General features: G+C 39.5%; 2 protein-coding genes across 4 annotated transcripts; one reads left to right on the top strand and one right to left on the bottom strand.

Annotated features, from left to right (window-relative positions):
- Positions 1 to 2,596: 2,596 nt before the first annotated feature.
- LOC103408087 (uncharacterized) lies at positions 2,597 to 7,003 on the bottom strand. Of its 3 annotated transcripts, none has more exons than XR_011578907.1 (3): positions 5,365 to 7,003; positions 3,258 to 3,362; positions 2,817 to 2,993 (listed from the first exon to the last, which is right to left on the bottom strand). XR_011578907.1 is itself a non-coding variant. In XM_008346952.4 (2 exons), the coding sequence occupies exon 1, from the start codon at positions 7,000 to 7,002 to the stop codon at positions 5,371 to 5,373; it is 1,632 nt and encodes a 543-aa protein (XP_008345174.3). In that variant the 5' UTR covers position 7,003; the 3' UTR covers positions 2,597 to 2,993; positions 5,365 to 5,370. The 3 variants fall into 3 exon arrangements, 1 of the variants encoding a protein (XP_008345174.3); XR_011578906.1 differs by having other exon boundaries at positions 3,263 to 3,362; XM_008346952.4 differs by lacking the exon at positions 3,258 to 3,362 and having other exon boundaries at positions 2,597 to 2,993.
- Positions 7,004 to 7,149: 146 nt separating this feature from the next.
- On the top strand, positions 7,150 to 9,187 carry LOC103408086 (small ribosomal subunit protein eS24z). Its single transcript, XM_008346950.4, has 5 exons — positions 7,150 to 7,347; positions 7,488 to 7,529; positions 7,836 to 8,006; positions 8,614 to 8,700; positions 8,901 to 9,187. Exons 1-5 carry the CDS (start codon positions 7,273 to 7,275, stop codon positions 8,937 to 8,939), a joined length of 414 nt encoding a protein of 137 aa, XP_008345172.1. The 5' UTR covers positions 7,150 to 7,272; the 3' UTR covers positions 8,940 to 9,187.
- The last annotated feature ends 4,295 nt before the right edge of the window (positions 9,188 to 13,482 follow it).

The raw sequence follows: 13,482 nt of genomic DNA, 5'->3' as shown, positions 1-13,482 counted from the left end.
GCATCAACACGTACACAAAATGGGTGTAGCGGAGATGAGGATGCTTCGTGGGATGTGTGGGCACACGAGAAAGGATAAGATTGGGAATGAGGATATCCGAGGTAAAGTAGGAGTAGCCGAAATTGTAGGAAAGATGAGAGAAAATCGGCTCCGATGATTTGGACATGTGCAAAGAAGGCCGACTGACGCTCCGGTTCGAAGATGTGACTACGGGACAGAGGTTCAGGGCCAAAGGGGTAGAGGAAGACCTAGGAAAACTTTGGAAGAGACTCTAAGAAAAGACTTAGAGTACTTGGATCTAACGGAGGACATGACACAAAACCGAGCGCAATGGCGTTCTAGGATTCATATAGCCGACCCCACTTAGTGGGAAAAGGCTTTGTTGTTGTTGTTGTTGTTGTATTTGAAAATAATACATAAAAAAGAAGAGAGGTAAACAGCACAAACGTCTTCCTTGAAAAAAAAACAGCACAAACATCAAAACAAACCTAACCTTCCACCTCAACTCTGCAAACGAAAAGGGGAGAAACTAAAAGAAGATTTCCCAGCTCCCGGAAGGCGTGGATAACCGTGACTTGCCACCAATTGTCCCCCTTAAAAAAAAAATAAAAAAAAAAACCTAAAAGAAGATTCAAAGACCGGAAAGTCAAAGTTATATGAAAGGAAAGCATAGAAACCACAGTAAGGTCCATGAAAATATGAACTCCAAAACACCAATACACCAATACACCACAGACCACGCTGCAAAAAACATATACTTCTTTGCGCTGAAACCAAACTTTCATGGCAACTTATGTATACTACAGCAGAAAGAGACACCCTCAAAGAAACACTATTACTATTACATGTCCCTAATTGGAAGTACATATACAAATTACCAGCGACACATATTTTCTGATATACCTATAAAATGTCCCTAATCGAGAGTACCGATACTTGGCATCTCATCACAATTCACAAGTACTTAGAGCATCTTCAATGGGAGTCCCTATTTAAGGACTCCCACCACCACCCTTGAGTACTCATTTAAAAACTTAAAGGGAATCGTTGTGTCCCTAAAGGAATATTACCTCTAATGGGAGAGTCCTCATAGTAGAATCTCTAAATTTGAGTTTTTTTTTACAATTTTATGTGATGGTTTGATTAGGTGCATATTTTTTGAATTAATTTAACATTACATTCTCATAAAATATTTTTTTGAACATTTTAACCAAAAAAAATAAAAATCAAATTCTGACACCAATTTTTCTTCTTCACAAAAACGTAACTAGAATGAGTGAATTGAGTACGACGAGTGAACTAAGTATAAGAGATGAAGTTGTGGTAAGTTTTAGTTAGATGATTTGGTATTTATAAGAACGATGAGAGAACAACACGAGAGAGTAGCCCAAATTGAAATTGTTTTTTTAGGTTTCCCAAGCTGTCCCCAGGCAAAGCCCAACACTAATCCTTCGAGGTACGGTCGGGCGCATATGCGGGGACCTCTTCCAAGAAAGTTTTCTGCATCCACAAGGGTTCGAAACCGAGACCACTTGCTTAAGCAAAGCAATATGAAAAGAGTAAAAAAAATTGAAAACCAACATGAGAGAGTAACTTAAATTAAAACGGCTATTTAATTGGAACCGTTGATCTTTCAATGGTAAAAGAATCTAAAAAGCAAGAATCAATATGGACACTCCATTGAAATGGTTGAAAAGAAAGAAAAAAAGATAAGGTCATGTGATTGGGACTCATGCCTACTTTTCCATTTAAATTGTTCTATTGGGTTCACCATTTCAGTCCCTATATGTGGGTACATATACCAAGTATCTGACGAGTCTCTATACTTTAGGGACTCACTTTCCGATCCATTAGAGATTCATTTTGTCCTTATATTTGTTGTATACTCATTTTATACGTTGATTATCTCTATATAGGGACTCCATTGAAAATGCTCTTATACCAACTACATATATTCCGATATACCTATTAGGAATAACATGTCCGTAATTGTAAGTACCTAACTACCTATCAATGTCCGATATGTTGAGCTTTCTAGGCCGCCTCCGTCTCATTCACCAACAAAACAAAAATTTGAACAGATATGTACTCATAGCTCAGTGATCCCATTTTTTGTAGTCAAATCCCCCCAGTTCAATTCTTCCTCAGGCACAACTTACCAAATTCAAAAAGAAAAGTACAAGCTCCTTACTAAAATTTATTGACGTAGACGTTGGATAGATCCAAGGTTCGAAACCTAATGATGTAACCCTATTGGTGAGCGTTCGGAACGTAAAAAATGTAACCCTATTGGTGAGCGATCACCCGAAAACCTTCGCTTGCTTGGAGGCATCTGGAGGCTCACACAATTGGGTGATGGTAGACGTAGGATAGATCCGAGGTTCGAAATGTAAAAAACAATGTAGCCCTATTGGTGAGAATGAGTTGGGTGACGGTAGACGTAGACTAGGTTCAAGGTTCGACACGTAAAACATGTAGCCGAAAAAATATCCTACAATTCAAGTTGTGTCATGACCCCAAGTAGACATATTCAAGCTTGTATTTTATTTAACCTATTGACCACATCACGATTCATGAGCATCCAGGCAAAGTTACATACACGAAACTCTTAGTCACCTTCGATTCAACCAGAAAATTAGGAGTACAAACCGTCAAAGAAATCCGACTGCATCACTTGTGCATTCGTAAAAGTCTCCGGTGTCGTTTAAATACAGAGGTGTTGTTTCCAAATTTGCTCACACCAACATTGTTACATTAAAGCTTTAATGCTATCCAGGAACGGTGACTAGTCATATTTATCTCCACCAGAGTGTGTGTTTTGTCCATCATTGAAGTCCCAGTTGGAATGCTCGAAACTCTGTCCACCCGATGCTGTAGGAACGATGCTTGTCACACAAGAAACTTGTGATTCCAACAGTGAGCTTCCGGCTTTTAAATTCTCTGGGTTCCCCAACTTCAGATAGGTTTGATATTCGCCAGATCCTAAGTTACAACTGCATACAATTGAGATAAACAAAGTGAACACCCATTACATATGATCAAGAGAAAAAGATAGCGCTTCGGACGTAAAAATATGTCAAGAATTTGGGTTCTGGAGCTATTCTTTGAAAAAGGGTTCATCTCAACACGATTTCTTGATAGAGCAAGAAATTTCAAGGAGAAACCTAATATGATATGATATGATATGATTTTTTTTTTCATTTGAAAAAAATACATCAAAAAGAAGAGAGGTAAACAGCACAAACGTCAAAACAGACCTAACCTTCCACCTCAACTCTGCAAACGAAAAGGGGAGAAACTAAAAGAAGATTTCTTGGCTCCCGGAAGGGGTGGATAACCATAGCTTGCCACCAATTGTCTCCCTTAAAAAAAAAATAAAAAAAATAAAAAATAAAAACCTAAAAGAAGATTCAAAGACCGGAAAGTCAAAGTTATATGAAAGGAAAGCATAGAAACCATAGTAAGCTCCATGAAAATATGAACTCCAAAACACCAATAACCCACAGACCACGCTGCAAAAAACATATACTTCTTTGCGCTGAAACCAAACTTTCATGGCAACTTATGTATACTACAGCAGAAATAGACACCCTCAAAGAAACACTATTACTATTACATGTCCCTAATTGGAAGTACATATACAAATTACCAGCGACATATATTTTCTGATATACCCATAAAATGTCCTTAATTGAGAGTACCGATACTTGGCATCTCATCACAAGTACTTAGAGCATTTCCAACGAGAGTCCCTATTTAAGGACTCCCACCACCACCTTCGAGTACTCATTTAAAGATTTAAGGTAATCTTTGTGTCCTTAAAGGAATATTACCTCTAATGGGAGAGTCCTCACTCCTCATAGTAGAATCTCTAAATTTGAGGTTTTTTACAATTTTATGTGATAGTTTGATTAGGTGCATATTTTTTGAATTAACTTAACATTACATTCTCATAAAATATTTTTGTGAACATTTTAACAAACAACAACAACAACAAAACATTTTCTCACTAAGTGGGATCGGCTATATGAATCCTAGAACGCCATTGCGCTCGATTCTGTGTCATGTCCTCCGTTAGATCCAAATTCTGACACTAATTTTTCTTCTTCACAAAAATGTAACTAGAATGAGTGAATTGAGTACTAGTGAATTAAGTATAAGAGATGAAGTTGTGGTAAGTTTTAGTTAGATAATTTGGTATTTATAAGAATGATGAGAGAACAACATGGGAGAGTAACCCAAATTGAAATTGTTAATCTTTCAATGGAAGCAATATGAAAAGAGAAATAAAAAAAAAAATTGAAAACCAACATGAGAGAGTAACCTAAATTAAAACGGCTATTTAATTGGAACCGTTTATCTTTCAATGGTAAAAGAAACTAAAAAGCAAGAATCAATCTAAACCCTCCATTTGAAAGTTTGAAACGGTTGAAAAGAAAGAAAAAAAGATAAGGCCATGTGACTGGGACCCATGCCTACTTTTCCACTTAAATTGTCCTATTGGATCCACCATTTTAGTCCCTATATATGGGTACATATACCAAGTATCCAGCGAGTCTCTATACTTTAGGGACTCACTTTCGGATTCATTAGAGATTCATTTTGTCCCTATATTTGTTTTATACTCATTTTATACATTGATTGTCTCTATATAGGGACTCCACTAGAAATGCTCTTATACATATGACCAACTACATATATTCCGATATACCCATTAGGAATAACATGTCCGTAATTGTAAGTACCTATCAATGTCCGATATGTTGAGCTTTCTAGGCCGCCTCTGTCTCATTCACCAACAAAACAAAAATTTAAACAGATATGTACTCATAGCTCAGTGATCCCATTTTTAGTACTCAAATCCCCCCAGTTCAATTCTTCCTCAGGCACAACTTACCAAATTCAAAAAGAAAAGTACTCCCTAAACATTTAAACTCTCTGACATACCACGAACATCTATACAGAACTCCAACAAGATGTGGCAAGTAGTCATCAGTTTCCATATACATTAGATCTAATAATCTCCAACAAGATGAAAGGGAACTAAAACAAATAAACAACATTCCGAAGCTCAAAACGATCAAATACATGAGTGACTGTTTAGAATCTTTAGATTCAACTTCTCTCAGTAGCGAACAATCGAGTTTTGCAGGGATTGACAACTGAGAATGCAATCACTAGCTTGGTTGATTTCCACAATTTGATATCTAATGCATTCAAAAGATACTATCTTTAAGCACCGAAATACTAGATGCTAACAAAACAAAGCGTCCAATTCAATACTGCTCAACAACTAGTAACATACATGACATAGTTCATGAAATTGTGAAAAAGAAGTACCATCTCAGGTAAAAGTAAACATACTTGAAACTAAGTATCAGCAAATTCAATCTCTTTTTCCTTCCCCGAAAATGGGTCGTGAGTAGGCCCGACATCCTGCCCGATATGGCGCTGAACCAGTCGCTGCAAATCCGCCATAACCTTGTGCTCACGCTTCGCCTTCTCCTCGTAGTTGAACATGGCCAAAGCCCGCTTATCCTCAGCACTGTAAACCTGGTTTTCCTTCCTAATACGAATGGCATTCATTCTCTGGTGCCTACTACCACTCATTACGTACCCAAGGTTCTCAAACTTCTGAATCTCATCAGCCGAAAGACCCACTTCTCCTCTCCGCGGAATACGCTTCCCCTGCTGAACATATTGTGCAATGGCATCACCTTCACCAGGCCTAAGAGCCCCACCATAACTAATATGCCCTTCAGCTCTAGGCAACGGCATTGGCCCAACCACTGGTTCATCGTCCAGTGACAGCATCTTCTGAGCTTCGAAAATCTCCTTAAACTTCAATGCCTCCGCATTACTCTCATCCTTCATCACCTCCTCTTCCACTAAAGCAGCAGCCTTGGCATCAACCTCAGAATCCAAACCCTTCTCCTCCGAATCCGATTTCTCACTCTCCATTTCAGTTTCCGACTCTTTCTTCTTATTCCGACTGCGAGACTTTCGCTGTTTCTTCTTCTTCTTTAAATCTGAACCCTCACTTTCACTGTCTTCGCTCTCATCGGACTCGCTACTGCTACCATGCCTGCTCTTCCTCTTTCTTCTCCTTTCTCTTCTGCTCCTGCTTCTCTTACTCCTACTTTTCGACTTCTTTCTCCGTCTCCGATCCTCCTCTTCATCCGATTCATAGTCGCTTTCGCTCTCGCTCTCCGATTCGCTGTCACTATACTTCGATTTCCTACTCCTACGCTTTGAACCCGAACTCTTCTTCCTCCCCCTCGATCTCAAATCCTCCGAATCCGATTCAGATTCGGACTCAGATTTCTCCTTCTCATTCTTCTTGTCCTTCGGTTCCATCTTCTCCTCCTCGCCATACCGTTCCAGAATCTCATCAGCCTTGCCCACCAATTCGAACTCATCGTTCTCAACCCTAGGCGGGCTGGGCGTCAATTCCCAAATACAAAACTTCCCTGATTTCCTCATCTTCTGCCGCTTGAGCCTTCTGTATTCCTCGAAGCTCAGCCCCTTCAGCTCCTCATCGGACTCCTCCGACTCTGACCGCCTCCCCCGGTCCATATTCCCTCCCCGCCCGAATTTCTTCGGCAAAGAGTCCGGCCCCCCATTAGCCCTAGGGCTTCTTCTAGGGTTTGGGTAATCAGGCGTGCCCGAGCGATTTCGGTGGCGTCGGTTGTCGCGTCGGTCGTAGTCCTCATAGCTGGGGCTCCGACGCCGGGCCAAAGAGTCTGGGCCTCCTCTGTTGCCCCTAGGGCTTCGTCTGGGTGGCGAGCCCGATGGGTCTCGGTGGCCGCGATTGTCGTAGCTTTCGTAGCTGGGGCTGCGACGCTGGTAGCGGTTGTCGCCGGAGGAGTCGGAGTGCCGCGGGTATCGCCCGTTCTCGTGATCGGAACGGCGTCGTCTGTCGGGGATATGGATGGTGGATGATGGCCTCCCCATCAGAGACTTTGAAGAGGTTCGGTAATGAAATTTCCGTTTTGGAAACATCTGGCACTTGAGTCTAATATTAGTAAAAACATCTTGGGCTGGGCTTTTTTTGGTAAGTTTATGGGCCTAAAAAACCCGACTTGTGATTATTCGCCGGCCCAAACATTTCAGAAGATGGGCTCTACCACTATATAAAAGTTGCATAGTCCAATTCCGAAACCCTAAAAACCTCTCATCGCCTCCTCCTCCGCAAACGCGCAAACCTCTCGCACAGACAGTCCCAACCGAATAGAGAGCGGAGGCGCAGAGAGAGAGAAGAGAGAGACAACCATGGCGGATACCAAGGCGGTGACGATTCGTACGAGGAAGTTCATGACCAACCGCCTTCTCTCCAGAAAGCAATTCGTGAGTCTTCTATCTTATACTAGTGTACTTTCCCTGTTTGGTCAACTAGAAAATGCAGGAAAACGGGTTAGAAAATTACGCAGATGTGTATTTTGTTCACCTCTTTGGCTGATTTTACGTGTGTTTTTGTGTTGATGCAGGTCATCGACGTTCTGCACCCTGGTCGACCCAATGTCTCAAAGGTTTGGTTTCTTTCTTCGAGCTTTCTGGTTCTTTCAATGGGGATTTGATTCTGTTTATTTGATGTTATTGCACTAGCTAATAGGAAATGATGAAATTTTAAATCATGGGTTTTTTCAGTGGGGATTTGATTCTGTTTATTTGATGTTTTTGAACTAGATCTATTTCTTTTATGGATTTTATGTTTATGTAAGGTAGGTAGATTGCTTCTCTTTCTTTTTTTTTTGGTTGTGAAATTAAATTCATTGGAGAGATGGTGCAAAGAAGTGTTGATCGAAATGGGTTTCTGTTTCTTTTTCATAATGAAGGCAGAGCTGAAGGAGAAACTTGCGAGGTTGTACGAGGTGAGGGACCCAAATTCCATCTTCGTATTCAAGTTCCGCACCCATTTTGGAGGGGGGAAGTCCACTGGTTTCGGTTTGATTTATGATACCGTAGAGAATGCCAAGAAGTACGAGCCCAAGTACAGGCTGATCAGGGTAACTTATCGTCTTCACCCATCCCATTTTGTTACTTGCAAGTATTGTCATATAGCATGTATGTGTGTTTAACCTCAGAAGTCATTCACAATGTGCATTAAATGCATCTTTATACTTATCTGGTATTGGCGGTTCCCTGTTACGGTGTTGGATTTGGGCAAATCCAATAGGTATTGGGGTCGAAACTGGCAGAAAGAGAGATTAAGAGAGAGAGATATGATCTTAAAATAACAATTCTCGCATATGAGCTTGATACAAAATCCCTGTGAGGCCATTCATTAACTGTTGGGGGAGGTGCATCTGTGTGTTTAAGTCCGCTGATTTAGTCAGGATCAATTCCTTATCATGGTTTTAAGAATGGGTTCATACTTGATATTGTTGAGATATTTCTACTGTTCTTTTATCGGAGTACTAATCTGACAATTGCTTGTTAGAAAGCCGGTTTTGCAATTCCTTTTGCTGAGTTATGATACTATGTAGTTTCACAGTCTATAGGCAGCTTTCACTCAAAGAATCAGTCATTAGTTTGGCATGAAATACATATGTCTCTCGTTCCACACACACACATGTTTGTCTATTTCCCTCTCAAACATGGCTACTTGTGCAGAATGGACTAGATACAAAGGTTGAAAAATCAAGGAAACAACTCAAGGAAAGGAAGAACAGAGCCAAGAAGATTCGTGGAGTTAAGAAGGTAACAATACTGTTATTGTTTTGTCCTGGTTAGTGTTAGTAAAATGTGATGGTGGTAGGGTCAGGGATGGTGTTTTTACCTTAAGCAGTGGGTAGACCTTGGAAACACTGGTACTCAAACCTTTTGATTGTTTTCTTCTCGAAGTTTTACCCTGAACTTTTCTTGAGTTGGTTTAACGTTTTCAAATGTTACATGTGCAGACAAAGGCCGGTGATGCTGCCAAGGCGAAGAAGAAATGAGCTTCTGCATGTTTTGGGATCGTATGTGTTCGCAGGAAGGTTCCGTGTCATCAGCCTTGCTGCATCTTGTTATTTTCTTTTTTTAGCGAAGCATGAAATTTTGGATGTTTTAAGTTTATCAAAAACGTTACGATGTTTTAGTGAGTTTGCGGAATGTTACGTATGTTCTAACTATTCATTAACGAAATTTTAAACTTCATCCTACCATGTTTCGACTTATGAATGACATTGAACTTTTACTCGGAAAATTCTCAATTCGCATGTTTATTTACTTGGAACGCGGAAAATGGAGTCGAGAAGTTAAGAATACGGGAGAGAATGAATTTGAATAGGATCAGTTGTTCCTCCTAGTCAACATAATTCTTTGTTTCCAGTGTTTTCAATTTTAGTACCATAACATGAAGTAAGTCTGGGAATTAGAATGTCCAATTCCTTGGCACTCACCCAACAAACCTTGCAAAGGAAAGGAAATCCTCTTTTTCTAGGCGGGAAAGGTTGAGATGCAAAATATTGTTCAAGTTTATGATAAGTTTACTTAATTTGAACGAGTATTGGAACTAAATGTTCGACTCTTGGAGAAAATGTTTAGTTGGGTAGCTTGATCTGCTGGGTCGGTGTGCATTGGAAGTTGTACTCACGCAGGTGAAGCATTGGAGCGTGTTTCTTTGTGAGAGCGCTCGACCAGCTAGTAGGGCATGCTTCTTTATGAGAGTGCCTAAATAGCTGGGTTGGTGGACATTGGGGTGCCGTTTGCTATGTGGAATGGGATGGAACGGAGTGGGATGAGGCGTTTCGTCTCACGTTTGTTGCGTCTAAAACGGGTGGAACGCGTTGTTCAACGGGACGAATTTTTGGTAAATTTTCGTTCCGCCTCATTCCCTGGAACGACTTGTTCCACATCCGTGGAACACAAAATTATAACCTCTCCGTTTCCTTCTTCTTCCTCCTTGTTTCCATCCGAGGGCATTTTTACTCCCTCTCCGTTCTGTCCTGTCCTATCCCGTCCCGTCTACATACTAAACGATACCTGGAAGTTTACTTACATGAGCCTAGATGGCACCAAATACAACAGGGCTTGTTTCTTTGTGACTTGTGAGAGTGCATGACCAATCTGGATAATCAAGCTGCTCTACTTAAATTTTTCTCATGGTTTATGACTTTCATTGCGTTTACCAGCACATATGAAATAAAAAAGTTTGTAAGTTTCACAATGCAATCCACATTCAATACAAGAATAATGATGAATTAGAATGATTACGGAGTAGTCAATGCTCAATTATTACCTTTTTCATTTTTTTTTGACAATCTTTTGATTTCAAGTAAATAAAAATGTCAGTGATGTCACTATTTTTCTTTCCATAATCCATTCATTTATTCATTTGCTATGAAATTAAAGGCATGACTATTTCATTGAACCACTTACCATTTTATCTTAATCTCGTATGTTTACTTCCCATGTCCGGCCAAACAGAAAGGATTACTTACCTTAACCATGATGTGAATGTCCTTAATTCACACAAAGCTTCTAGTATTTACTTTACTAATTATGCTTTGCCCTTTTGGTTGGAGGGTGACATAATCTATTGGTCCACTCGCATCCCCCTAGAAGCTCGCATATTACAGGACATGATCCAACGGATTTTGGTGCATCGCTGTCGACCCAAACGCAAACAAACTCACAACTCTTCCGGTCAAGTTAGGAACACAACTTTCAATGTCCTTCGCTCTTTTTTTTTTCTTTTCTAAAGAGACTAGTTGGTGGCTCTATCACGACAATTCACTATTTGGGAGCTAGGAAGGCTCACATAAATATTTTAGCATTCCCTGACTACTATTGTGTGAGTCACCAACACTCAGAATCGAACTCATAACATGTTATGTGGAATACGGACCTGAAACTGGAATGACGTAGTAGTCAATACATACGTGAGTTATGTCAGTTACATCAAAGTTCGAAATTCGTAAATTATGATACTTTAGAATTTTGTATTATCTAATGACAAAAAGGGGCTAAACCCAAAAATTTGGAATAAACTCAAGTATATTGATTAACAAATACTTCCTAATGTAATGCTTCAACTAAAAGCTCATACAAATTTAGCTTGTTTTCTTCACAATTAAATAGGATGGTGCAATCCACATTACCTTTTTTACTTTTCACACATTTTTTTAATTTTCGACTCTCGGATCAATGAATCAAGAGGATCCAAAGACAAAAATTAACAAAAAATACGTGAGAGATAAACAGAGGTATGTGGATAGCACCATCATTTATTTACTGGCTTTACTACAATTGTACATAGTTATTCTTCATGTCATGCCTCATGCTCATGCTGATGAGCATAAACGTCCACCTTGGGAATTACGTGCATGGCTAAAAGTGCTTTACAAGATTAAAATAAAAAAATTAATGAAAAAAGATTGAAAACTTTGAGTTTTAACGATAAAGACAAAATAAAAGGTAAAGTGAATAGTACCAAGATTGACGTTTTAGTATAAAAATATGATTTTTTGTTAAAATGAACAATACAAAAAGCTTTACGTTAAAGTTCCCTAAAAAAAACGTATCCGACAATATTTGACATAAAAAGTTAAAAATATTTATGCGTGTTTGTGTTATGTTGCATGAGTATTCAATGTGTTTCTAATAAAAGCGATCGTGGGGTTTCTACGTAAACATTCTCAAATGGAAGACCTACTTGCCTTTTTATTTTGCATGGTAGATGCATGGACGTATTTTGTTAGTTTCATTATATGCGCACTCTCTTTTCTCTCTCCATGCAATCATTATTTATTTATACAACTTTTAAATTGAATAAATCAAATAAAAATCAAGATAAGAAGTGCTAAAAACATTAACGTTTAAGGCTAATAATAACAGGCTAAAATCCATTTCATATAATTTGACCAATTAGTAAGATCTCAAAAGTTACTTCAAATCTTCAATACAAAGGAGTAAAACTTAAAAGAAAGATAATTAAGGGCTTGTTTAGAAGTGCATTTTAAGCACTTTTAGTGAAAATATTTTTAAATCAATCCTTAGTGAAAATGCAAGTGAATTATTGAAAAGCGCTTGAAGTGTGTTGATGCACAAAACCGGAAGTCTTGGAACAACATAAATCTGGCCGTGAATCTGCAAGTAATGTAAATGACACAAGATGTATCGTGGTTCACCCCAATGTTTGGGCTACGTCCACACTGATTGTATTGTATTTCTCTGAGAAGTGAGGGAGAGAGTGTGAGAGCTTTGCTCTAGCCAGGAGTGACTTCCGGTTTGTGAGGGTGAGGATGCCCTTTTATAAAATAAGGGCTCCTCCCCTAATTACATATTGGCCCCTTCATTTATTACATAATTACATTTAAGTTCCCCGAGTATTTATACGAGGTCTAAATACGAGGCCCTAAATATGGTATAAACAGTAGTCCCCCAAGTCTTCAGTCAAGAGAGTCTTTTGGCTGGAGACTTGAAATTTAGTCCATGTGTGGGCCGAAGTAACTAGACGTTGTCTTGAACTGATGCCCGATATGAGGCGGTGCTCAAAGTGAAATGATGCTCATCCAGAAGTAGCACACGCTGCTCGGCTGCTCGGCTCGTGGCTTATGTTGCCTTGGTTGGCTCAGCTTGCTGCGTTTGAATGTGAGGGAGTCCCTTTTATAAAATAAGGGATCGCTCCTCAATACATGAATGATGGGCTAGAGTTGATGCTCGTGGCGAGTCGGTTGCTCAGTAGGCGGCGATGCCCTCTAATGGTGGTGAGGGAGTCCCTTTTATAAAATAAGGGCTCGTTCCTCAGTACATGAAGAATGGGTGCTCTCTAATGAAAGTGAGGAAGTCCCTTTTATAGAATAAGAGTTCGCTCCTCAATACATAAGTAATGGGCTAAATCCCTCAAGTATTTTTCATGAGGCCCGGTTGAGGCCCAATTGAGGCCCAATATATGGTACATAATGTAGTCCCCCAAGTCTTCGGCCAATAGAGTCTGTTGGCTGGAGACTTCAAATTGAATCCATGTATGGGCTGAAGTGTCGGTTGTTCGGAGGCGGTACTCGTATACCCTGTATTGAAGCTTTGTAGGTGAAGCTTTGCAAGTGAAGCTTTGAAGCTAGAGCTCTGTAAATGAAGCTTTTGAAGCTAGAGCTATTGTAAATGAAGCTTTTGAAGCTAAAGCTCTGTAAATGAGGCTTTTGAAGCTAGAGCTCTGTAAATGAAGCTTTTGAAGCTGATTGACATGAGTGATGCTCATGAATGTTTATGTTGATTGACATGAGTGATGCTCATGGATGTTATCATGAGTGATGCTCATGAATGTTAACATGAGTGATGCTCATGAATGTTGACATGAATGATGGTCATGAATGTTTATGTATGATTGTCATGAGTGATGCTCATGAATGTTTATGTATGAATGACATGAGTAATGCTCATGTATAATTTGGAGTACTGGACGTACTTTTGATCACCTGGTTGGTGGCATAAATGAGAGTATGGGTTGTACATTTCATCACCTGGTTGGTGGCATGAATGGCTAGTTGCCAAATGATA

The sequence above is a fragment of the Malus domestica genome, chromosome 03 (assembly GCF_042453785.1).
Source record: "Malus domestica chromosome 03, GDT2T_hap1".
NCBI lineage: Eukaryota > Viridiplantae > Streptophyta > Magnoliopsida > Rosales > Rosaceae > Malus > Malus domestica.
Note: the sequence above shows the minus strand (reverse complement) of the source record. Positions and strands in the feature narration are given on the sequence as shown.